The sequence below is a fragment of the Diabrotica virgifera genome, chromosome 1 (assembly GCF_917563875.1).
Source record: "Diabrotica virgifera virgifera chromosome 1, PGI_DIABVI_V3a".
Taxonomy (NCBI): domain Eukaryota; kingdom Metazoa; phylum Arthropoda; class Insecta; order Coleoptera; family Chrysomelidae; genus Diabrotica; species Diabrotica virgifera.
Window position 1 is genome coordinate 178,030,001 of NC_065443.1, and position 26,294 is coordinate 178,056,294.

Consider the following 26,294-nt stretch of genomic DNA (forward strand, 5'->3'; position numbering starts at 1 on the left):
ATATCTTTTGTAATGTTCAGCAGATCTAGTTGAAAGTGATCTATAAGTCCTGCCTATGTACGAAGCATCGCAGTCAGAACAAGTCAGTCTGTAAACTCCACTACGGTTCATATAATGTACTGTATCTTTGGTATTTGTAAAAAAAGTGGTTGAGAGTATTTCCAACTTTAAAAGAGATGTGTATGTTGTCAGAAGTGTTGGATATAATGCTTTTAATCTTTTCAGATAAGGTGGGGTTGTGATATGGTAGTGAGCTATAAATTTGGGAAGAAGAAGAGGTCTGACGAAAAGCAGAGTTTTGTAGCAACCTAGATTCTCGTTTACGGATGAGTTTGTGTATTATAAGGGGATCATAACCATTGTTGACAGCTATTTGTTTGACGATGTTGAGTTGTTTATTGAAAGAGTCATTTGACATAGGTATGGAAAATAGTCTATGTATGAAACTTCTAAAAGCAGCTAATTTGTATGATAGAGGGTGATTGGAAGAAGAATGAATGACGTGATCGGTTTGGGTTGGTTTACGAAAGATACCAAAGTTGAATTGGTCGTTAAGTCTGGTAATAGATACATCAAGAAAATTAATGGCCTGAGAAGATTCTAGTTCCATGGTAAATTTGATATTTGGGTGGATTTGGTTAATTTTAAGAAGTAGTTGTTGAGCTAAGTCATGATGTCCAGCAATAATGACCAAACATTCATCTACATAACGGAACCAATGTAAAATTTCTGGATTTTTCATGATGTGATTGGATTCTAGAATCTAGATCTGGATTCTTAATGATGGGTAATTAATAAATAAATAAATACCTTTATACGATCACTGATAACAGCTATCACAAAGCGATAAGACAACTTTCAACTAGATCTGCTGAACATTCCAAAAGAGATAATACATCAGCTTTCTCCCGTCACCTTAAAGTTAACAATCACCATCTTACCATCCCTGATGGCGTCAAATTAATTCACAATATCCAGGATAAGAACTCTTTACGGTTGGATTTGTACGAAGACCTTGAGATTTCTACAGACATGAGGACTAGCCCCAATTGCGTTAACCGCCATACTACTTTAAATCAACCTTTTACTCCTATCTACCGACAATTACTCCTCTAACATAAAAACAGACTCTATTTATAATTTATCCATTCTTTTTTCTTCTCCTTTGTAACTGTCCCCCCCCCCTTTCCATTCACCCCACTAGTATCTAACATTTACTACTTCCTTACTAATCACCCATTAACATTACCTTCTTCCTTTTATTTCAAATCCTCTTTCATACACCTTCCCAATCTCTTAGTTATGCCATTCAATAGTTTGCCATTTCTCATGTCTCCGAATTTTTCAGCTACAAAATTCAAAATTCTCAGTTTGCCATTTCAGACAACAACCTTCAACCCTCAACATTGATTAGTTAGCTATCACCTTAATATTCATTCACACAATAAATAGTTTGCCTGTTATAACTCATTAATGTTTTCATCTATTCCGTTCTATGACTAATTACAGCTCATTTACAATTGTTTGTCACACATTTCAATTTGCATTTCTGATAATGTTTTCATAACACTTATGTCATTCCCCTTTTTTCTACATTCTTTAAAATCATAATTTCATTTAATCTGTCATTTTACATCCCTTATCATTTCAGTACGTACATATCTATTATCCTTTCAGTAATTTAATCAAATTATATTTTTTTCAACATTACCATATCAGGCAATCACTACTACTTGTTTTTTAATATTTATTTTTTATTTTGTATTTAACCTGCTTTTTGCTAAACCTGTCTTTTTAAAAAAGTTCTACAGTAATATCAAAAAAAATTTTCTTTCGCCCATTTCAGCCTGTTCACTCCAGTAACATCTGTAGATTTCAAATTGTTAGTTAACTAATTCAAATAATAATCAGCTTTTATCAATTTTCTCTTTCTCTGTTACCCATTACAACCATAATCATAGGCAACCAACATTACTCTTTTTTCAATCTTTTTACAATATTAATAGTTTTCTGGTATTTTCCTTCCATTAGTTGTTTACATTCAAGTTTTTTCAGTTCTCTTTTTATTTCAAAACTAAATTAAACTTTCTTCTTCTTTTTTAAACTGTCATCAATGATGTCATTGATTTTACTATGAATAACATTTTTATTACATAACAATAACAACAGTTCTTTCTGTAACAGAGAGTTACCTTTTAGACTTTTACAATAAAATGTAATTTTATTATAGTTTAAATTCCACTTTAATACAGTTATTAACATCCATTCAGCTTAACTGATAATTTGAATTTAAATTCATAACCAAAAATTGACTACCTGTCTTGTCATGTCACTTCAGTCTGATAAATAGATTGTCATCTCCTATATTCTTGTTGGTCTGTGTCCATCTAACTGGCAAGTACCTCACGTTACCATCGAGCAGTGAATCATGTTGCCCTTCGAGCACTCTTAAAATTTTATCACTTAACATCGACTTAGAGTCGCCACTAACATCATTTTTTTAAAATTTAAATCATATTTCTCGATGTCACCTATTCTACAAGGTTGCTAGTTTCATGTACTAATCAGAACGTAAGTATATTCCACATTTTTTCTTTAACTAGTCATAATTTTAACCTTTTGTATTCATTCTAACGTGGAAATACTTCGTTCTAAGCGTTGAAGATGATCTGATCTAGATTGAAAACGTTTTGCGAATCCTTTTGGATGACTTTTTAATAGTTTTTCAATAAACTTTTTATACCATTATACAAACGAAGTTTTTACTTGTTCTGTATAATACATAGTACCTACTGACACTTTCCACAAGTATTAAAAGGATACGTCGAATAGTTTTAAAATACTGAGTAAAAATATTTTTTTATTTTTAAATAAAACTCAATAAGGAGCCATATTTTATTTAAGCGATTTTGGTTATATCTTAATATTTTAAGGTCTAGAATCAAAAGGTTTGTTCCAACACGACCGAGAACCGTCACGAAACGGTAATGCTCCTGCGCAGTAAACAAAATCCGTTCCAACAAAAATATGATCGTCATCGGATCGTCCTTCCCACTGTTCCAACAAGAATTGTGATCTTTCGGTGACGGTTTCGTGATGATCATTTCAGTAATCGGGCAAATGCATAAATGTGCTGGTTGGACTGACTTGCACACTAGAACTTAATTCTTTAAAGTTTTTGAGCCTTTGATCGACTTAAAAGCGCACAAGCTGTCACCAATAAAAATGACAAATATATGATTACCGTCATGGGACGATAACTGGGCGATACAATTACGAACATGCGCACAACAAACGGTACAAGTAGTTTCGTGACGGTTTCTGGACCGTCCAAAAGTTCATGTTGGAACAAACCTTATAACTCAGAGATTGGACATTCTTAATGAAACCCCCTCTATAAGAACAACAACTATATCTTTTACTATAAGGGAAAAAAGAAGAAGAAAAAACGACAAAAAAGTTTGTTAATTAGTGCAAAATTCCTAGACACCCTATTATCGGAACAGCATTTCAAAATGTTTAATCCCCGCGACGTTATTAAAAAAACAAATTATAAACAAATTAGAATAATTTTCAAATGCCATTTTAGAGGGGAGTTAAAGTGAAATTTGAATTTATCAATTACGCCAGTCAATGGGAGCAAAAATAGGATATAACCTCCGAATTCTATCCTACTGCATGGATTTTAATGAAATTTTGGGAATAGCCTCTACCTATCTCCTAATTCAAAGTCTACTCTATGCCGATGTGTGCTTTTATCTTGGGGGTGGTTCCCACCCCTTCTCGGGGGTAGACAATTTCTTGGTTAAAATAACCACGGAAGTGGCTGGATAACTTAATTGTAAGCAAAAACTGTTCTATAATTTTTTTTGAAAACTCAATATTTTTTGAGTTATTCGTGGTTGAAAATTGGCCATTTTCATTGAAACATAACACCTTTTCGAGCGGTTTTTTGCAAATATCTTAAAAACTATGCATCTAACTAAAAAAACTATACAGTGCTAGTCAAAAGTCCGTACCCCCCTCGTATCTTCTGAACGGTTATACCTATAATAGTGAAATTTGGAGGGAGGAAATAAACTAACGTGAGCTTCTTAACTAATCATGACAGGTGACATAATATTGACAGGTGACGTTGCAGAGCCACTGTGACCGATAATTTTAAATAGGACCCTATGGCAAGTGATACCTCGTTTGAAAGGTATTCAAAGTACCTATTCAGTCATAGTAATTTTTTTGGGTTTTAGTTGATTTGAATTTTGGTGAATAAATTAAATGAATATAATATTTTAGTTTCGCATTTAATTAATAAAAATTCAACTGTCCGCCTGTGTTTTTTTTTGTCAAAAAGTTTGACGTTTTTCAATTCTCTAGTAGTTTTTACGTCAACGTCAACCTTTTTGACAAGTAATTATATGCGGAATTTTGAATTTTTATTAATTAAATGCGAAACTCCAATTTTATATTTATTTCATTTATTAGTATGACTGAATAAGTATTTTGAATACCTTTCAAACGAGGTATCACTTGCCATAAGGTCCCATTTAAAATTATCGGTCACAGTGGCTCTGTAACGTCATCTGTCACTATTACGTCACCTGACATGACTAGTTAAGAAGCTTACGTCCGTTTATTTCCTCCCTCCAAATTTCACTATTATAGGTATAACCGTTCAAAAGATACGAGGGGGGTACGGACTTGTGACTAGCACTGTATAAAACATTTTTGTAGCTTATAAAAAACCAAAGAGAGTAGTTCCTTTATATATCTTCTAGTTGTGATATAAAAAGAGATAATATGGTAGGTGAAAATAGTTTGTTTTTTTGGTGCATGCTCAAATCGTTGTATTCAACTTGAAATAACAGACAAACGGTCGATTTTAGGTGTAGTAGGTGTAAAACTTTAGGTGTAGGACCAAAACCTTTTGTAGTGCTTAAAAAGATCTTTAAAATGAGCTATATTAAAGGTATATTACATTCAAACTAAGCGAGATATGCTGCAAAAAAATTGATGATTAATGTATTTTAAGAAAAAACGAGAAGTATATTTAACCTCTCATATACCAGAATTTTAATGCATCATTTTACTTCTACAATACCTTTTATTATAGTATTATGGACGGGTTCAAAAAGTTGTACGGGTTTAAAATGAATGGTTTTTGAAAAAAAAAATAAGATCAATTTATAGTGCGCATTTTTAGATTTCCTTAAAAATCTTCTTTTTCTATATGTAACTTGAAAATAATAAGAGATACAATAACGAAACAAAACAAAATTTTTATTCAACAAAATCCTACATTTTTGTGTGGTACCTTTTTCCGTATCTTTTATCATTTTCGAGTTACATGGAGAAAAAGGAAGATTCTTAAGAAAATTTAAAAATGCGCTCTATAATTTGATCTTATTTTTTTTCAAAAACCATCCATTAACCCATCCAACTTTTTGAATATAGAAATAATACTATAATAAAAAGTATTGTAGAAGGAAAACGATGCATTTAAATTCTGATGGATGAGGGGTTAAATGTACTTCACATTTTTTTTTAAATTCCATTAGTCATCAATTTTTTTTGCTGCATATCTCGCTTACTTTGAATGTAATCAACATTTAATGTTGCTCATTCTAAAGATTTTTTCAATCACTACAAAAGGTATTGGTAGCATTATACAACTAAAATCGACCGTTTTTCTTTTATTTCAAGTTGAATACACCGATTTCAGCATGCACCAAAAAAAACAAACTCTTCTCACTTATCCTATCTCTTTTTGTATTATAACTAGAAGATATATGAAGGAACGAATCTCTTTGTTTTTTTTTATAAGCTACAAAAATGTTTTGTATAGTTTTTTTCGTTAGATGCATAGATTTTAAGGTATTCGCAAAAAACCGCCCGAAAAGGTGTCATTTTTCAATGAAAACGGTCAATTTTCAACCACGAATAACTCAAAAATTATTGAGTTTTCAAAAAAAAATATTGAACAGTTTTTGCTTAGAATTAGGTTCTATAGTCACTTCAATGGTTATTTTAACTAAAAAATTTTACACCCCCGAGAAGGGGTGGGAACCACCCCCAAGATAAAAGCGCACATCGACATAGGGTAGACTTTGTTTCTTGAGCTATTCTCTACTTATTGTGAAAATATCAAGTAAATCGATGTAGTAGGATGGAATTCGGAGCCAAATAACCTCACTGACTGCCCTAAATATATTTATCGAAAACACATAAAAATTAGAGTAATGAGGTTTTATACAGATTTTTATTCTTTTGGTAACAACCGCGTTTTTGCAATTGAAAATATAGTAAGATTTAATAAACAAATTAAATATCTCATAAATTAGGTATTAAATATGTTTTAACCAATGTTTTTTTGGCAAACACTGGTAACATAGCGCAACTTCTCCTATTAGGCTATTGATTATGTTCAAAATAAGAGAGCTAAAAGGAACTACAACGTTAATGAGATTTTATTATCTCATATGGTCAACGGACCTCTATATTTAAAAAAACCGCGGAGTGCTACCATTTAAATAGGTGCGTTTTTGAGAAAGGGGCGAATTAGTCCCTAGGCTCAGGGTGAATTAGTGTGAATTCTATGCACTTTTGGTACCAACACGTCTACAGAAAAATTGTTCCAGGTTAAATTTACTATCAAAATATCACATTTTAGAGTCAAATATATTTTTTTGCAATAATATATTCAAAAGAAAATCAAGAAAAAAACACCAAAGAAAGCAATTTTGTTTTTTGCCCCAAACTTTTTCCTCAGGGATATAGGTATAGGCATTGCTTCAGCTAAAAATAACTTCAGTCCTTTCTCTTCAAAATGGCGTTTAACAGAAGTCACTAGGATTTATATTTTCCGAAATAGGATTTTTCAAAATTCTCAGCTCACAGCATTTTAGGGCCATTTTCCCCATTATTTCGCAAACACTTTCTGTAACTTTTTTCTACGCATCTCTAGGTATATGTAATGCTTAGTATAAATAGAACTCAATTACCTTTAAAATGGTCTATTGCGTAAGGTTGTGCGACTATTTTTAAGCATGTTATGCTTTTTTCAAGGTTTTATACTTTTAATGATTTTTGATATTTTTTATGGTTAATGTTTAAATTTCTTATTATAACTTTTTTTCTTATATATTTAGGTATATACATTGTGCAATAAAAAAGCTTATTTTCTTTACTTTAAAATGGTGTATTGCAAAAAATTCTAGGACTATTTTAAAACAAGATATCTGTAGGAAATCCAAGGGTATCCGTAACTTGAGAAAAATTTTAATTTTTTTTATTTCTTTCAATTAGAAGAATATAGTTACATATTGTAACCTAATTTTTAATTCAAAATAACTTTTCTTAATAACACTTTTCGATATTATGAAATATAAAGGTACTTCACTCTTGAGCGAAATTCATATTTTTAACATACCTCGTACACTATTGATAAAATTTTATATCTGATGATTGCATCTCAGGTTTTAGATTCTGCAGAGCATTTTATAAAGAATAATTTTTTTTCGTAAAGTTAATAATAAGAAAGTTTCCATATGGTTTCAGCTTAGTGGGACCTGTGGCATGTGTATATGTCACATTTTGAGAAAGCAGTTCTTGTTTAAAAATAGTCCTAGAATTTTTTACAATACACCATTTTAAAGTTAAAAAAATAGGCTTTATTTTTTATTGCACAATATATATACCTAAATATATAATAAAAATGTTATAATGAGAAATTTAAAAATAATCGAAAAATATATCAAAAATCGTTAAAAGTATACAATTTTCAAAAACCATATCTTGCTTAAAAATAGCCATACAGCCTTCTACAATAGACCATTTTAAAGTTAATTGACTTTTCTTTCCTACAAAATGTACCATTGCATATACCTAAACCTGCGTAGAAAAAAGTTACAGAACAATGTTTGCGAACTAATAAGGAAAATGGGTCAAAATCGCTGTGAGCGGCGAAGTTTGAAAACTCATATTTTGGAAACTATAAATTATAGAGACTTCGACCAAACACCATTTTAAAGAGGAAGGATGAAGTTTTTTTTATTTGAAGCAATGCCTATACCTATATTCCCATGGGAACAAGTTATGGGGCAAAAATTGCTATATTTCGTGTTGTTTTCTTGCTTTTCTTTTGAATATATTTTTGCAAAAAAAAATATTTTTGACTTTGAAATGTGATATTTCAAAAGTAAATTTAACCTGGAACCATTTTCATGTAGACGTGTTTGTACCAAAAGTGCATAGAACTCACCCTAATTCGCCCTGTGCCTAGGGACTAATTCACCCTTTTCTCAAAAACGCACCCCTTTAAATGGTAGCACTCCGCGGTTTTTTCATATATAGAGGTCCATTGACTATATTAAACAATAAAATTCCGTTAACGTTGTAGTTCCTTTCTATAATACATAATCAATAGCCTATCTATATAAATAAAAATGAATGTATGTATGTATGTATGTATGTTCCTTATAGACTCGCAAACTATGCATTTGATCGTATGATGACCTTAATCAAAGTTGTTGTGCATGAACCCGGGATGGTTTATGAAGTGGTACGGTCTATCTAAGTGAAAAGGGGGCTTGCCCCCCCGAAATTTTTTTAAATTTTTTTGGCCAAATTTTTCTTTTTTAATTTTATACGATGTAGAACCAAAATATATGTACATACAATCCTAAATTTTCACTTTTTTATCTCCAACCGTTAATTTTTAATAGCCATCTAAATATTACCTCTTCTATATAAATAAAAATGAATGTTTGTATGTATGTATGTATGTATGTATGTATGTTCCTTATGGACTCGCAAACTATGCATTTGATCGTATGATGACCTTAATCAAAGTTGTTGTGCATGAACCCGGGATGGTTTCTGAAGTGGTACGGTCTACCTAAGTGAAAAGGGGGCTTGCCACCCCGAAATTTTTTTAAATTTTTTTGGCCAAATTTTTTTTTCTTAATGTTATACGATGTAGAACCAAAATATACATACAATCCTAAATTTTCACTTTTTTTATCTCCAACCGTTAATTTTTAATAGCCATCTAAATATTACCTCTTCTATATAAATAAAAATGAATGTTTGTATGTATGTATGTATGTTCCTAATGGACTCGCAAACTATGCATTTGATCGTATGATGACCTTAATCAAAGTTGTTGTGCATGAACCCGGGATGGTTTCTGAAGTGGTACGGTCTACCTAAGTGAAAAGGGGGCTTGCCCCCCCCCCTGAATTTTTTTTAAATTTTTTTGGCCAAATTTTTTTTTCTTAATTTTATACGATGTAGAACCAAAATATACATACAATCCTAAATTTTCACTTTTTTATCTTCAACCGTTATTTTTTAATAGCCATTTAAATATTTAACATCTATATATAAAATTCTCTTTCTCAGTGTTTGTTGCCATACTCCTCCGAAACGACTTGACCGATTTTTATGAAATTTGGCAGTTAGACTCCTTGCTCAATTCGCTATCCAACGGTATATAAATCGTCTCTCTAGCTCAATTAGTTTCCGAGATAACAAAACGAGCCCGTAGGACAACACGAGAGCAGACATTAAGCACACGAGAAGAACGAGCGAAAATTGTACTAACATCCGTGAAATTATGAAATTTTTAATTTTTCGATTACTATTTTTAATGTACAAAAAATATTTCAAAATTTTGCCGAAGGATCATGTCTTTCGTATAATAATAATCAAAATTTTGGCGGAGGCGCATATCTGGTATAATCAAAATTTTGGCGGATGCTTTTGGTGGAGGCGCATCTCTGGTATAATAATCAAAATTTTGGCGAAGGCGTGTTTCTCTGCTACAATAATAATTTTTTCCCCAAAAAACTGGCGCAAGAACACTTAGCTCTCTGTCTCAATAGGTCCGTCCATCAGTTTACTCTTTTTAATGCTTTTAAAATTTTACCAAAATACAGAAGCATAAAATCAAAGGCTATTGTTGATCAAAAAATTTTTCTATAAAATATTTTGTAGAACACCTACGTTTTTTAGAGTCTATACAATTATTACAGAGAAAATCAACTGCCGAAAGGCCACATTTACTCGAAGTCAATTGCTCGAATAAAAAAGAAAATTGTATATCTAAAATATTTATTCACAATAGTACAAAATATAGACATAAGAAAGATAGTATAATAGAACAAATTATATGATATTCCACGTATATAATCGTATATTAATTTATGTTAAAAACATATATTTTCTATTATTATATTCATTAGTGTATACATTATAGTAGGGTAATGTGTACCGGAATCGTGCTGCGGTTAAGTTAGGTCAGGCTAATTCATTAGTGTATACATTATAGTGGGGTAATGTATATCGAAATCATGCTGCGTTTAGTTTAGGTTAATTCATTAGTGTACACATTATAGCGGGGTAATGTGTATCGGAATCGTGCTGCGTTTAGGTTAGGTTAATTTATTAGTGTATACATTATAGCGGGGTGATGTATATGGAAAGTTCATGCGGTTAAGTTAGGTCAGGCTAATTCATTAGTGTATACATTATAGTGGGGTAATGTATATCGAAATCATGCTGCGGTTAAGTTAGGTCAGGCTAATTCATTAGTGTATACATTATAGCGGGGTATTTTCTTTGATTTGTATAGTCTTATAAATTGTACAGATTATAGTCGTATATATAATTCGTAAATCATTTTTTGTTCGATTATAGCGCCATCTATCAACAATTAGAATAAATGTTATAACAAACTGTGGTCACGGACGTACCTTTTTTCTGTCACTTCCAACTTAATGCGTTAGAAAGAAATCGAAAAACTGTGATGCACTGAAAGATGCCTTTGAGAACGAGTATCCATAAGTGATAAGTGACAAACAACCTCAAAATGGTCATAGAAGATATAGAGATAGTGTTGATAGGTTATTGCGTTTAATAAACAATTACATATTATGAACCACAAATTGATATCTGTGATTATATACGTGGAATATCACATAATTTGTCCTATTAAATGTACCTCTCTTACATAGCTACAAATTTTGCATTATTGTGAATAAATATTTGGACATATAATTTTCTTTTTTATTCGAGCAAGTTGCATTTCGATCAATTTTTATATCGAGCAATTCATTTTCGAGCAGTTGATTTTGAGTTATTGATCTCTAGCAATTGCGTTCGACCAATTGATCTAGAATTAAAATTATGACACATTATCTAAGGTGCAACGAAGTTCACCGGGTCAGCTAGTATTAAATAAAATAATTTATAGTGCTTATAGTATTTTTGCAAATTTGATTTTTAAATTTTATATATAATTATTTAAATAAATAGGGAATCAAATTTAATTTAGTAAGTCTTAGGTAAAAGATTTGTCCTTCAGCTTTGTAGAGAAAAATCCTAAAGACCTTCATTAAAATGTAAATTATCTAAGCAGTTAAAAAAGCAAATATTGTGCAAAAATGATTTCGCCTTTTTAATTATTTAAACAATGATCCCCTCATATGATTTGGATACTTTTCTGAAAATATCTTTTGTATTCACCTAACTTTTGATATAAAATTTATTCCAACCTGTACAGAATTACATTTTAATTTTTTTAAATTTTATTAGGTTACTATAACAGTATAAATAAATAATTATTGGTTGACGTAAGGTTTATGTTATAGGCCTGGATTAAAAAAAAAAGTTGATTAATAGCAAGCTGAAAACTTGTAAATAGCTTAACGGTGTCTATTCGGACAATCTTTGATGTGCGGGAACACTGGAACAGGGGAAGTTTTAATCGTGGAGCAGTTTAAAAATTTGGAACGCCAGATTACGAATACGTCCCATGTATTTTGTCGGGCAGAACATCCAATTGATTTGTTACCCTTTCATTAAACTCTCATGCAAAAATCAGACTGCTATTACTAACCAACATAATTCCTGTCATTTGACATGTTCTTCGTGTTCCACTCATTAAAATGCACAGTTGGTAATACACCACTCTGATTTTTGCATGAGAGTTTAATGAAATGGTAACAAATCAATTAGAAGTTCTGTCCGACAAAATACATGGAACGTTATCCTATAGATGAACAGTGTTCCCATACATCAAAGTTTGTCCGACTAGACACCATTAAGCTATTAACACATTTTCAGCTTGCTATTAATCAACTTTTTTTGGTACGCGGGATCCAGGTCTATTATTTATGTCTGTTTACTTTTAATAATGTTGGCTATAAGCAAGTATGTTTGGTTGCGTAGTAATTTCCAGTCACGTCTAGCAACCTAACATTCCAAAAAAGAAATTACCAACATCACTAGACAGTTGTGTCTCAGATAAGCGAATCGAGTTTACCTACTTGTAATAAGATAATATTTTCAAAATGATATAAATGCATGTTAAATGTCAACAGTTATTGTAGCTCTTATGAAAAGTTGGACTGGAAAGGCAGCAGTGGTGGATAGGTAATCCTCCAAGAAGTTACTCCTCCATAGACGAAGTCAACCCGCTAATTACGAAATAATGAGGCAATAAACGCGCTAATTAGGAAAATTAAGCGAACTTACTCCATTATTTCTGTCTGTTATGTAAATAGTTTGTGTTTATCTTATTTTTTATGTCTTTTAGTTGTTGTTTCACTAAAAGTCTCTCCCCCTTCCCCTAGTGCACAAGAATGACTGCATTGCTTTTTTAAATGTAGACTTACATGAAAAATAACTTTTTTTCTTAAAATGAAAAATAAAAATTTTCCATATGATTCCAACCTATCACAGATTATGGAAATTTGAAATACATGACTCATGACAAAGAAGTTGATCCCAAAAAAAGTTAAGTAGATGTGCAAATAAAAAATATATAAATATTTTAGAATGAAAGGAAATAAATGATCATAAAATGCATGAATATATAAATGATAAAATAATCAAGGTAGAAGAACAAGATAATCTATACAGTATACTGTGAGATAATTATTGTAGCATAATATAATGTATGTTGTTATAGTATCAACATAAGTACTAACTTCTTCTTCTTAAAGTTACATCTCCTAGCGGAGGTTGGATATCATAATGGCTATGGTCACTTTGTTGGCTGCTGCTCTGAACAGTTGTAATGAACTACAGTTAAACCATTCTCTAAGGTTCCTCAGCCAGGAGATGCGTCTTCTTCCTATGCTTCTTCTTTCTTGGATCCTTCCTTGCATAATAACTCTCAGCAGCTCATATTTCTCTCCTCTGGTAATGTGACCCAAATATTCTAGTTTTCTTGTTTTTATACTGTTCAAAATTTCTAACTCCTTATTTAAACGTCGTAGCACGTCAACATTGATATATAATCCTTTGAACCCACTGAATTTTCAACATTCTTCTGTAACACCACATTTCGAACGCTTCTATTTTTCTTATGTGTTGCCTTTTCAATGTCCAAGCTTCCATTCCGTATAGTAATATAGAAAATATGTAGCATCTTAGAGCCCTCAATCTGAGAGGCAACTGCAGGTCTTTGTAAGCAGTGTCTTCATTTTTATAAATGCTTGCCTTGCAATTTCAATTCGGACTCTAATTTCTTTGCTTTGGTCATTTTTGTCATCGACCCAGGTTTCCAGATATTTGTATGTCTTTACTTTTTCTATTTGGGTTTGCTTTATCATTAACCTTTCATTTCCATGTTCTGTTTTTGAGACGATCATAAATTTAGTTTTTTTCTTGTTTATTTTTAGTCCCTATCGAATGCAATAATCGTTAATTCTATTTAGCAATTCTTGTAGCGATTCCAGAGTGTCTGCCATTATAACGGTGTCATCAGCGGATCTTATGTTATTTACTATTCTTCCGTTTATAGAGATTCCATCACTTAGCTCCGCTATCGCTTCCTGAAATATGGCTTCACTGTATAGGTTAAACAGTAGCGGCGACAGAACACAACCCTGTCTTACCCCTCTCTTTATATCAATATTCTCAGATTCTTGTTGTTCTATCTTTATATTGGCCTTTTGATTCCAATACAGATTTATGATAATTCGTAAATCTCGTCTGTCTATATCTGTTTTTCAATAATTCTATTAGTTTTTCATGTCGGACCCTGTCGAACGCTTTTTCGAAGTCGATGAAACAGGAATAAATAGTAATATAGAAAATATGTAGCATCTTAGAGCCCTCAATCTGAGAGGCAACTGCAGGTCTTTGTTTGTAAGCAGTGTCTTCATTTTTATAAATGCTTGCCTTGCAGTTTCAATTCGGACTCTAATTTCTTCGCTTTGGTCATTTTTGTCATCGACCCAGGTTTTTAGATATTTGTATGTCTTTACTTTTTCTATTTGGGTTTGCTCTATCATTAACCTTTCATTTCCATGTTCTGTTTTTGAGACAATCAAATTCCATATCGAATGCAATAATCGTTAATTCTATTTAACAATTCTTGTAGCGACTCCAGGGTGTCTGCCATTGTAACGGTGTCATCAGCGAATCTTATGTTATTTACTATTCTTCCGTTTATAGGGATTCCATCACTTAGTTCCGCTATCGCTTCCTGAAATATGGCTTCACTGTACACGTTAAACAGTAGCGGCGACAGTACACAACCCTGTCTTACCCCTCTCTTTATATCAATATTCTCGGACTCTTGTTGGTCTATCTTTATATTGGCCTTTTGATGCCAATACAGATTGATGATAATTCGTAAGTCTCGTCTGTCTATATCTCTGTTTTTCAATGATTCTATTAGTTTTTCATGTCGGACTCTGTCGAACGCTTTTGCGAAGTCGATGAAACAGGAATAAATATCCAGGTTCATATCTAAGCATCTTTGAGAGAGGATATTAAATGCAAACAATGCCTCTCTTGTTCCAAGTCCTTTGCGGAACCCAAATTGGGTATCATCCATATCATTTTCTAGCTTTCTGTATAATCTTCCATGAATCACCTTTAGAAATATTTTGAGGGTATGGCTTATTAGTGATATTGTCCTATAGTCTGAACAATCTTTGGCATATATTGTTTTAGGTATTGTTACAAAGGTGGAGACCAACCATTACTGATAGGGGAGTGCATTTAGATCTTCACTTCGGAAAAAATCAAACAAGATAAAACTTTTTGTAATTTCATTAAGAAATGTTTAATAAACAACATATCAAAAAGTTCTACTCGAGAAGTGGGTGCTTCATTTTTTATTAAACAAATGAACAGCGAAGTTAGATGTTTTTTTAAATAACTCCGAGAATATAATTTTTAGAAAAAAACTGACTTGACCATTGAAGAATTCAGAAAATTTTACAAAAAAAACCTTATTTAAAGATTTTTCTAAAATTAAATCTCTAGCTTCTGTAATTTTTTATTTATAACGCTAAAGTCACCCTTCTCACACACATTGGCGCACTGTAAACTAGCGTTGGAAGAAGTGCACGGTTGAGTTTTTTAAATGTAATTATTTAACTAATAGATCAAAAGAAATTTTACAAATTGGACATGAAAGAAGATGAAATAAGCTATCTTATGGTTGTAATAAAAAGAAATAAAATGTATGGACATAAGTACGGTGTGGGCGGAAAGTGAGCCTTACATGAATTTTGTTTAAAAATGATTTAAAAATGTGTAACTAATACAATTTTAACTATAAAACTCTCAAATTTGCACAACTTACCCCCCCAATCATCTTACTAAACGATGTTTCATTAAAAAAAAATCTCAAAAATTTAATTCAAATAATACGCTGTCTCAAAAAATGTAATTTTTGAAAACTTCGTAGTTTTACAGAATTCCCACCACTTTAAGACGGTATTACTCAAGTTTGAATAAATCTAATACAATTTTTTTCATATTATTTTAAAGCTTAGGATGTAGTATTTAAAAAACACTGTATTATTTTAGTTTAAAAATGAAATAAACAATTTCTTTTTGAGAATACTAAGAAAGATAACAAAAATGTAATACAAAAACCGAAAAGTACCAGTTGAAAAAATGTATATACAGAGTGATCAAAACTTTTTTCTGTAAAACTTACCTAAAATATATTTAATAATAAGCTTCAACAATAACAAATGTTCAACAAAAAAAATTTTTTTTTAGCTCTTATACAGTATGTCTGCGTAACTTGGAACCTATTGATAACTTTTTTAATATCAGTTTTACGAAAAAAAGTTATTCTTTATAAAATACTCTGCATCGTATATAACATAAGATGCAACCATCAAATATCAAATTTTGTTAATTTTGTACGAGGTATGTCAAAAAATATAATTCACTCAAGAGTAAAGTACCTTTATATTTCACAATATCGAAAATTTTTATAAAGAAAAGTTGTTTGGAATTAAAAACTATGTTCCAATATGTAATTATATCCTTCTAATCGAAAATTTTGTTTTTTTTAATATTGTTTCAAATTAATTAAACCTCAACTTCACCTATTCACTTCATTTATTATTTATGATAACTGATGTATTATTAATTTTATGAAGAAAGTTATTCGTCATAAATAGCTGTGCATGGTCTAACACTTAATATATGCAAATATAAAATATTATATTTTATCAATATAAACGAGATATGTTAAAAAATTATATTTCGCTCAATAAATATGTAGCTTTATAGTTCACAATATTTCGATTAGAAGAGTGTTATTGCATATTGACACATCGTTTTTAATTCTGAACAACTTTCCATAATAACAATTTTCAGTATTATGAAAAATTTAGGTATTTTACTCCTAACTGAAATTTTTATTCATTGACATATCTTGTACAAAATTGATAAAAATTTATATTTTTTGATTGCATTTAAAGTTTTAGAATATGCAGAGCTTTTTACTAAGAATAACTTTTTTATTTATGATCCCATTGCAACAATTTTTTGAATATTGAAAAGATAGATTTTAAATAATTTGTTCTTTCTTTCTAATACATTTTAATGTTTAAGATTATTGTGAAAATTATTTGTTTATCTTTTTTTTAAGAATAAAATTCCATATTTGTTTGATTGGATTCTACTTGTTTTTCATTTAAATATCCGCCATTTTGGATCCGCCATTTTGAAATTTTAATTTTTAATCTTTAATTCAGATTCAACAACCTGTTAAAAATAAAGACAATAAATGTTTTAGAAAAATGTTCTTATTACTGTTCTTTTTAGAAAATCCGCATTTTGGATCCGCCATTTTATAGTTTATAATGTTAACATTTAAGTTAGGTTTATCAAAGCTCTCAAAAATAAATATATGTAGAAATAAATACAATTTGTAAAGCAATTATGATTTTACAAATATTTTTTAAGTTATCCGCCATTTTGGATCTGCCATTTTATAATTTAAATTATCAAAATGTGATTCAGGTTCAGCAACCTCTCAAAAATATCCACATATATGTAAACAAACACGTTTTATAAAAAAAATTCGGACTTTACAACTGCTTTTTAAGGATTTTTAGAAAAAAATCCGCCATTTTGAATCCGCCATTTTGAATTTGCAAATTGTAATGTCAGATTCGGTTTCAGCATAATCAAAACTAAAACAGAAACATTTTTTATCAAAATAAAATGTTGAATTCACCCATATTCTTAACATTATTTATACAAAACAACTGTTATTGTTTAAACAATTAATAAACAATTAGCGGCGAAATTTGTGAGTAGAACTTTTTACTTTAACATATTTATAAACTAACAAAAAAAGTTTTAGAAAAATATAACCTCGTTTGATTTTTTCCGAAACATTGTATCTTTTCGTTCTAATTGCACTCCCCTATGAGGTATTTTTCCGGTTTTATATACTTCATTAAACAGATCCAGTAGTACAGGTAGAGTTTCATCGTCTAGACATTTCAGTAATTCTGCAGGTATTTCGTCTGGACCTACAGTTAAGTACTAACAACATACTGTAACGAGAAGGTTATTTTCAACCTACCCACGTAACAATTGCACCTCTACCATCTGATTCACGCAAGTCTTACATCTTTCTCGGCGTTGTTACTAGAAGCACATAAAAGAAAGGTCATACGATACACAGAGTTGAGCGAACCTTCTGGAAAATAACCTTTGCCTATAATACCGGGTGTCCACTTATATTTTCCCCCATTTTAACTGCCTATAATTTCTAAACGGCTCAAGATAGAAATATGCGGTTTTCGCTGAAATGTATTATTTTAGTAAAAGTTTTGTCTGAATGGATTGAATTTTTGATATCGCATTCAATTACGAAAAAGATGGCGGATTTTTGAAAAAAACATTGTTGACTTTTTTTTAATGGAACACCCAGTATATTTTTTTGTAAATTGAAAGAAAGGTCATTCACCTATCCAGCAATATAAAGTTTTTCAAAATCGGTTATCAAAACACTGAGTAATTAATTTTTAAAATAAAAGGTGCAACGTGGATATCAGATACCTAAATAACATAACTCAGCAAACTGACATTGTTATGCGATTTCCACATTGCATCTCTCATTTTAAAAATTAATTGCTCACTCATTTGACAACCGATTTTAAAAAAAAAATATATCGCTGGATAGGTAAATGACCGTTTTTTCAAGTTTTTAGGTAAATGACCATTTTTTATATCGCTTTTAAATAAAAAATGGCGGATTTTTGAAAAAAAAACGTTGTTGACTTTTTTTATTAAAACACCCAGTATATTTTTTTGTAACTTGAAAAAACGGTCATTAACCTATCCAGCGATATAATTTTTTTTTAAATCGGTTGTCAAATGACTGAGCAATTAATTTTTAAAATGAGAGATGCAATGTGGAAATCACATAACATAATATCAATTTGCTTAGTTATGTTATTTAGGTGTGTGATATCCACGTTGCACCTCTCATTTTAAAAATTAATTACTCAGTGTTGTTCTGAAGCTATTTTCTTGTGGCATTTTTATAATCAAGTATATTCAAATGGGAAATAAGCCACAATTTTACCTAAAAATGATTTTATTAACGTTTGGACGCCCAAGTCGGGTGTCGTTGTCAAAATACAAAATAATACTAAATAAACAAAAATGTTGTTGCTTAGTAAAAAATTCTTCTAATAATTTATTTAATCTGACTCATTTATATCGGCAATTCAGACACGTATTATACATTTTAAAGTAGACGACTTTAAAATGATATTGCCAATATTGATGAGTTGCGTTCCTGGGACGACTTTACTAAAAGATAGTTCATTCGATTACATGAAATCAATTCCAACTCAAGAATATCCGCCACAAAAAATCATAGCATGTGATCTGTCTTTAAAAAGACAACCAAATGCAACGGTGGCACTGAAATTCTCGCGTTAGAGATTCCATAGTAAATCACGAGGGAAAACCAGGAAAAACCTCGTGATACTATCCCGACATCGTAAGTATTTGGGTTTACATTTAGTTTACTCTCAAAACTAATACCAAATTCTGACTTGATATTTTAAATTTTAAATAATACTAAAATACTAAATATGTACTAACTCGATATGTTACTGATTTACTAATTGTGGTATTTTCTTTCTATTGACTTCCTCCTTTAATATGGGTAACCACATCCTACTGCATTCTACCGAGGAATTTGCGACACAATTGGTTTCATTTAGCATAATTAGAGCCGCTTCTTTGATTTTTCTCTTTTTACTATCTGCTTCTTTTAGGACTATACTTGAATCTCTCCACTGAACTCTATGTTCATTATCCCATGCGTGTTGACATATTTGAGATCTATCAAATTCTCTATTTTTTATATAAGACTGATGTTCATTTACTCTAATGTCTAATGGTCTTGACGTTTCACCTATATAAAATTGTTCGCATTCACAAGGTATTTTATAAATACAATTCTTTGTTCTTTCTTGTTCACTGTTAGGTTTAGTTTTAGATAGAATAGATCTCAATGTGTTTGTTGTTTTGAATGTTGTTGATATGTTGAATTTATTTCCTATTGTTTTAAGTTTCTCGGATAGTCCTTTTACATATGGTATTGATATTTTCCTCGTATTATTTCTTGTGAATGTTGTAGGATCCCGTTAATAAAATTTCCTCGAAACGTTAATAAAATCATTTTTAGGTAAAATTGTGGCTTATTTCCCATTTGAATATACTTGATTAATTATTAGCGAATATTTCGCGAAATGAACGTGAAACCTAGTGGAGTCACTGAAGGTGGATATGAGCTATTACCTCCGATTTCGTTGAACCTCCATCGATTTGCATGAAAATTGGTGAGTGGTTAGTTAGAGGATATCTCAAGGAACAAAGGTGACATGGTGCCAACTTGCGCTTTTACCCTGGGGGTGGATGTCACCCCTTCTCGTGGGTGAAAATTATTTTATTAAAAATAACCCCATAATTCGATAGAGGGGCAAATTTCAAGAAAAAAATTGTTATATAAAGTTGTTAAAATAAATCAAAACTTTTTGAGTTATTAAAGATCAAAGATTTTAATTTTTCTTCAGAAAAATGCATGTTTTTAACCAATTTTTCATCAATAACTCAAAAAGTGTAAGTTTTTACAAAAAAGTTATTATTATCAAAATTAAAGCTAATAAAAAATTAAATAAATCCCTTACTAGAAAAACCTTTGTTTACTAAAAGTGAGTTATAGGTAATTGAATGTATATTTTTTCGGCGAGTAAAAAACTCTAAGCATTCAAGCTGAAATAACGGGAAATTGATGCATTTTATAACATAAACCTATTAAACATTTGTCAAAGTACTTAAAAATATCTATCAAATGATCCCCCGAACATGTTCATAGCGTTAAAATGTATGCTCCAAAATATTTTCAAAATTTATCTTTTAAAAATTTTTCCAAAAAATGGTATTGTTTTTTTTTTTAATAACTCCGTTCGTGTTTACGATATCAGGTTCATCTAAAAACTGTTTGAAAGTTAATTCTAAGTGCTATTTAAGCACGTTAAACCTAATCTTCTAAACCTCTTACTTTTTTAAAAAATAAAAAGTTAAATGACCCCGGTTGCATGGTTCCCACCGCAAAATTTAAGATTTAAGGTTGATCTGAACCCCCCCAAAAATAAACTACACATTCAAAAAATTTGAAAAAAAATTGAGAAGGTATATGTGATCACTAGAAGCATTTTGACAAATTTTGAATAAACTTCATGTTTTCGTTTTCGAAAAAACTCAAAAAAACTCCTTTTTTCCAAGTATAAAGCGGGAAAACCAAACATACAATTTTGCTAATTTTCTTACAGAATAAAGATATAATCCTAGGAAATACTTATGAATTTTTTTAAAATTTTTGAATATACAGTTTTGCCACAGTACGAAAAAATAATATTTCTCGGCTTATAATAAAGCTACCGGTAAGAAATTGGATAAAATTTTAATAACAACATATATAAATCTGTAACACTGGAAAATATTTCCAATAAAATGTTGAATATTTTTTCTTAAACATATGAAAAATCGGATAATGTCTAGGTAATGGGAACGGCAATTGGAAGGTGGAAACTCAAAAAAAATCTTATGTATGTCTTTCTACTCACTTTATAATGCTAAAAAAATCACGGCTTCCGAATTTCCATGCATATTTTTTCTATAATTCTCATTTAAAATTCTGTTTTTAACATGAATTTTCAAATATATCCTCCATCTTGATTGTTCTGTCCTTAATGTCATGTCACTTTTCTACCAATGTTGCCATATTTTCAAGAATATTGTCTTGCAAAATTTTGTAAAAATGTAAAAAAATAATATAATTTTGAAAAAACTACATATTATTTTGTTTTAATTTTGTCTTCATCAGTCTTCATGTTTATATTAGTTTCGGTTAGTTTAGGTCAGGTTTGGTCAGGTTATGTCTTAGTCACTAAGAAATATTTAAAAGGTAATAAGTCACTTTAATTTTCAGTTACTAACTTCTTTATATATTATTTTTGATTAATTTGGGTTAGGTTTGGTCAGGTTATGTTTTAGTCGGTATATTGTGATTGCGCGCAGCGGTCAAATACCTCCTGGGGTACTCTACACTCTAATACCCGAAAGTTAGGTTTGGACCGAAGGGTTAGGTCTTCCTCCTTTGAAAATTGTACTGTATAATATATAATATATTAATTTTTTTAAAATTAGCAAAATTTCCGTTCAAAACGAATAAGAAGTAAATAAAACTTAGACACCCTGTTGAGAACCCTGACCGCTGCGCACAATTGCAATCTGCCCGTTTTAGTCATTCTAGAATATTATTATAAAAACGGTACTTTATATTTATATTTAAATTATTACAAAATTTTGCAAGAAATAATATTTTTTGAAAATATGGCAACATTGGTAGAAAAGTGACATGACATTAACAAGGAAACAATCAAGATGGAGGGATATATTTGAAAATTTATGTTAAAAAAGGAATTTTTAAATGAGAATTGAACTAATTATAGAAAAGATATGCATTGAAATACACGTGTCGTATTTTTAAGAGCATTATTAAGTGAGTACAAAGGCATACATAATAAAATTTCTCTAATTTCACCTCAAATTTAGCATGCACTTTTCCTAGACTTTTACCGAAAAATCTCGTTAAACAAGAATTATATCTTGAATTGCCGCTATCAAATTGTGCTACCATGACATGGCTCCCTCTAGAACACCGGTAATATTTATCTCCGATAGATAGCAGTAACTTCTGCGTAGAATTGCCTTAAACAGAACTGTAATCTAGCAGCGTTGCCATATCAATTATTTGTACAACATTTTGGCAGATTACAACAAAATTATAACTTTTGTTTTGAAAATACGATGTATTAAAATCTACAATCTACAAATAATATATTTATAAAAAAACCTAAGGGTAAAAAGGAATTTTCCCAGTTTTTAGTTTTGATCAGTGATGTGTTCTTAAAAACCTCTCAATTACTTAAGTGTTTAGATATTGGTACCTGATAATGTAAATTTACAGAATATTATTAGAAATTTTAGTAGATGCACAAAAAGTTATATTAATTACGAAAAGGTACTTATACGATAACGAATTAATGAAATAAATTATTATAAGGTAGGTACTTGGAAAAACCGGTAAGTGCATGTAGAGCACTAATAAAACTATTTCGAAAAAACTTTTTTCATCATAGTTATCGTTGTTTATAATCAGAATTACTTTGAAAATTGGTAAGGGGCGTAGCTGATATTACAACTAAACAAAACCCGATTTTAAGTTTCCTCGAATATTAATATATTTAATTGTTTCCACGAAAACTGGTTTCTTTCAGATTTCTTCCGCGAAAAGTAGTATCATTGTAGTACGATTCGAATTATTTCCACAACATCTAGTAGACATGTTTCAAAACCTCATGAACCTCATACGCATACCCGAAAAAATAAATGGACCCTAAAAACATTCACCATTTAACTTCATAGGAAATTAGGCGATAGGAGAGGATTTGCACGTGCTATAAAGAACCTATGTAGGTATATCTTACATGTTCTCGAGTATTTCCAATAAACATGACATAATATGTTTCTGGTGATGTTTCTCTCTAATCTTTTAAACATTCCAGTTGTTACTCGTCGCATTTATTTTATCTGAGACTGAGAGATGTAATTAAATTTTACGACTTCCGTCTGGCCTGCCGATAAAAATTGCTTGTGTAAAAATGTAAACCTTTTAAGAACTAAAAGTATCTAGACTAGAGGGCAAATAAATAAATAGCAAATCAATGTATGATAGAAAAATAATAGAATTTTGATTTTAAATTCAACAAAATATGGTGTGCATAACCACTTTCATAAGATACCGCATAATAATGTTCAAGAGGTCGCCCATACAAACAGGGCCGCCGAGAGGGATGAGCGGGCCCCGGTAACAAGTAAAGAGTGTGCCCTCCGCTAAAGTGAAGAGCGAAAAAAATTGTTAAATTTTAATAAAAAATAAAATTATCAATAATAAATAATAAGAATGATTTCAAATATAAATTTTATTATGTTTTGATTACTTATATTTATAATAGGGAACATTTTTTATAGTACAGGTGCTTTTCGAGTTTTCGAGATTGGCAAAGACGTCTATACCTAATTTTCGAAAAATCGCATGATTTTGCCAAACCATCGATGCACAAAGTTGCTATGCCAGTTAACCGATCCTATTTCATTGTAGATCTCATAGCATTTTTAATGAGAGAAAGACAACTAAAGGATCTTTCCTCTTCAGCGGGTTAAATTGGTTAATTGTTTAATTTCACACCGAAATATTTCGTCGGGCTCAAAATTATCAGTTGGGTCACTACTAAGCCCAAGGAGATCATCAAAAAATCTGGCAAGCTTCTTGCGCCGCGCCTTTTTAGAATAAAACAAAATATATTTCAAAATAGAGGTCATATAAAATATAGCCGAGTGTTAATTAAACGCATTATGCACATAACGTGAAGAGCAAACACGTGTCTGGTCAACACCGGGCGGGCCCCTTTCATCGCCGGGCCCCGGTAAAATGTACCGACTGTACCCCCTCTCGGCGGGCCTGCATACAAACAGTGGTTCTAATTTAATAAACAGTCTTGTATAAATCCATTTTTTAGGTTGTGATAAGGGCCTCAAACTACTAAAAACAATGTTTTAAAAATAAATAAGCCCAAACTACTGAAGTATCAGAAACTGATACCACAAGGTTTTAACTTAAATTTAGGAACTTGCTGAATTAAAAAATAATTGTGTGTTTTTGAGGCTTAAAAATCGTCATTTTTCGTTTTTTTTTTCTGTTTTAAATTGTTTATAAGTTGAAAGCGATCCATTTTAGAGAAAAATTACAACAAACCTTTTTTGTTCAGAATGATGAAAAACCTAAGAAAAAATTTGTCCGGGCAGATGAAATATGACTTCTGAAGCACAAGAATACCACAAGAATGGAGATCAAGCATCCTAATACCTCTCTTCAAAAAAGGAGACAAATCAAACCCGGGGAATTACAGAGGGATTAACTTATTAAATACAACATTAAAATTAACAACAAAAGTGATACAAATAAAGTCAATGAAATTATAACATTATCAGAAGAACAACAAGGTTTTATGTTAAGAAGGTCATGCACTATATTTATAATGAGGCAAGTTCAAGAGAAATCGTTGGAATACAACAAACTGGCATATTTATGTTTCGTGGACCTTAAGAAAGCATTTGACAGGGTCACATTAAAGGACGTTATCCACTTGTTATCTGGGAATAATTAAAATGATAGAAAACATCTAACAGAACAACACAATAAAAGTAAAAGTGGAAGATGAACTAACTGACCCAATTGAAGCCGGCAATGGGATAAGACAGGGGATTCCTTGAGTCCTTTATTGTTCAACCTGATCATGGACGAAATAATAAAAAAAGTAAGAACTAAAAAAGGATATAAAATGGGAGAAAAACAAGTTAAAATAATCTGCTATGGGACGATGAAATACTAATCTCCCAAAGTGAAGATGATTTACAACAAATTTAACATGTTAATTTCCTCAAAAAACACAAAATGCATGGTTATAACAGCAGATCCAATAAGATGTAAATTGGAGCTTTAAGGTCACATAATAGAACAAGTGATGGAGGATAAATACCTAGGCATCACAGCTACGGAAGGCTCGAAACAGAAGTGGAAGATCAAGTGAATAGAGCAAACTGAGCCGCAGGTTGCCTGAATGACACAATATGGAGAAATAAAAATATCGGAAAAGACATGAAAGACAGAATTTACAAAACAGTCATCAGACCAATAATTACATACGCGGCAGAAACACGACCCGACACAGAGAGGACAAAAAGATTGCTCGAAACAGCGGAGATGAAAACCCTTCGAAAAATCGATGGTAAGACTCTATGGGACAGAGCTAGAAGTACAGATATGGTACGGAGATGCAAGGTGGATAACATTAATAACTGGGTAAGAAACAGAAGAATATAATGGAATGACGACATACGCCGAATGACAACAAATAGGGTAGTCTGGTAGTCAGGACAGCGAGAGACGATTCCCCAATAGGAAGACGATCAGTGGGAAGACCACGAAAACGATGGAACGACCGAACGACAACTTACTAGAGGCGCATTGAAAAAACAGACAGTCATGTCTATACAAAAAGAAGAAGAAGAATACTTCTGAAGCATTATGCATATTATACAGGTAGGTCTACAATTCTTTAACCACCTACCTATTCCTATACACTTGATCTCGATGATATAAAGAGTGATATACTGATTACTGATTTGAAATCAAAATCCTGTTTTGCAGGAACATGCAATTAGTCCACGTTGTGAGGCCACTCCCGTCTGAAAAAAATTCTGATTTGGTTTCTTTGCGGATTCCTATTCAAAAATGTCCCCTTTGAACAAATCAGAGGAGTGCCGGCGAAATTTTTGGCAGAAATTGTTTAAACAATGTTTTTAAACAAATT

At 31.0% G+C, this 26,294-nt stretch overlaps 1 protein-coding gene across 1 annotated transcript in view; it reads right to left on the reverse strand.

Moving 5' to 3' along the window:
• Window positions 1-12,539, reverse strand: part of LOC126892136 (protein phosphatase Slingshot homolog 3-like) — a 51,544-nt gene extending 39,005 nt beyond the window's left edge. The window contains exon 1 of the mRNA XM_050661602.1: window positions 12,535-12,539. Coding sequence (XP_050517559.1) covers window positions 12,535-12,539 — 5 coding nt within the window. The remainder of the gene's footprint in view (window positions 1-12,534) is intronic.
• Between the last annotated feature and the right edge of the window lie 13,755 nt (window positions 12,540-26,294).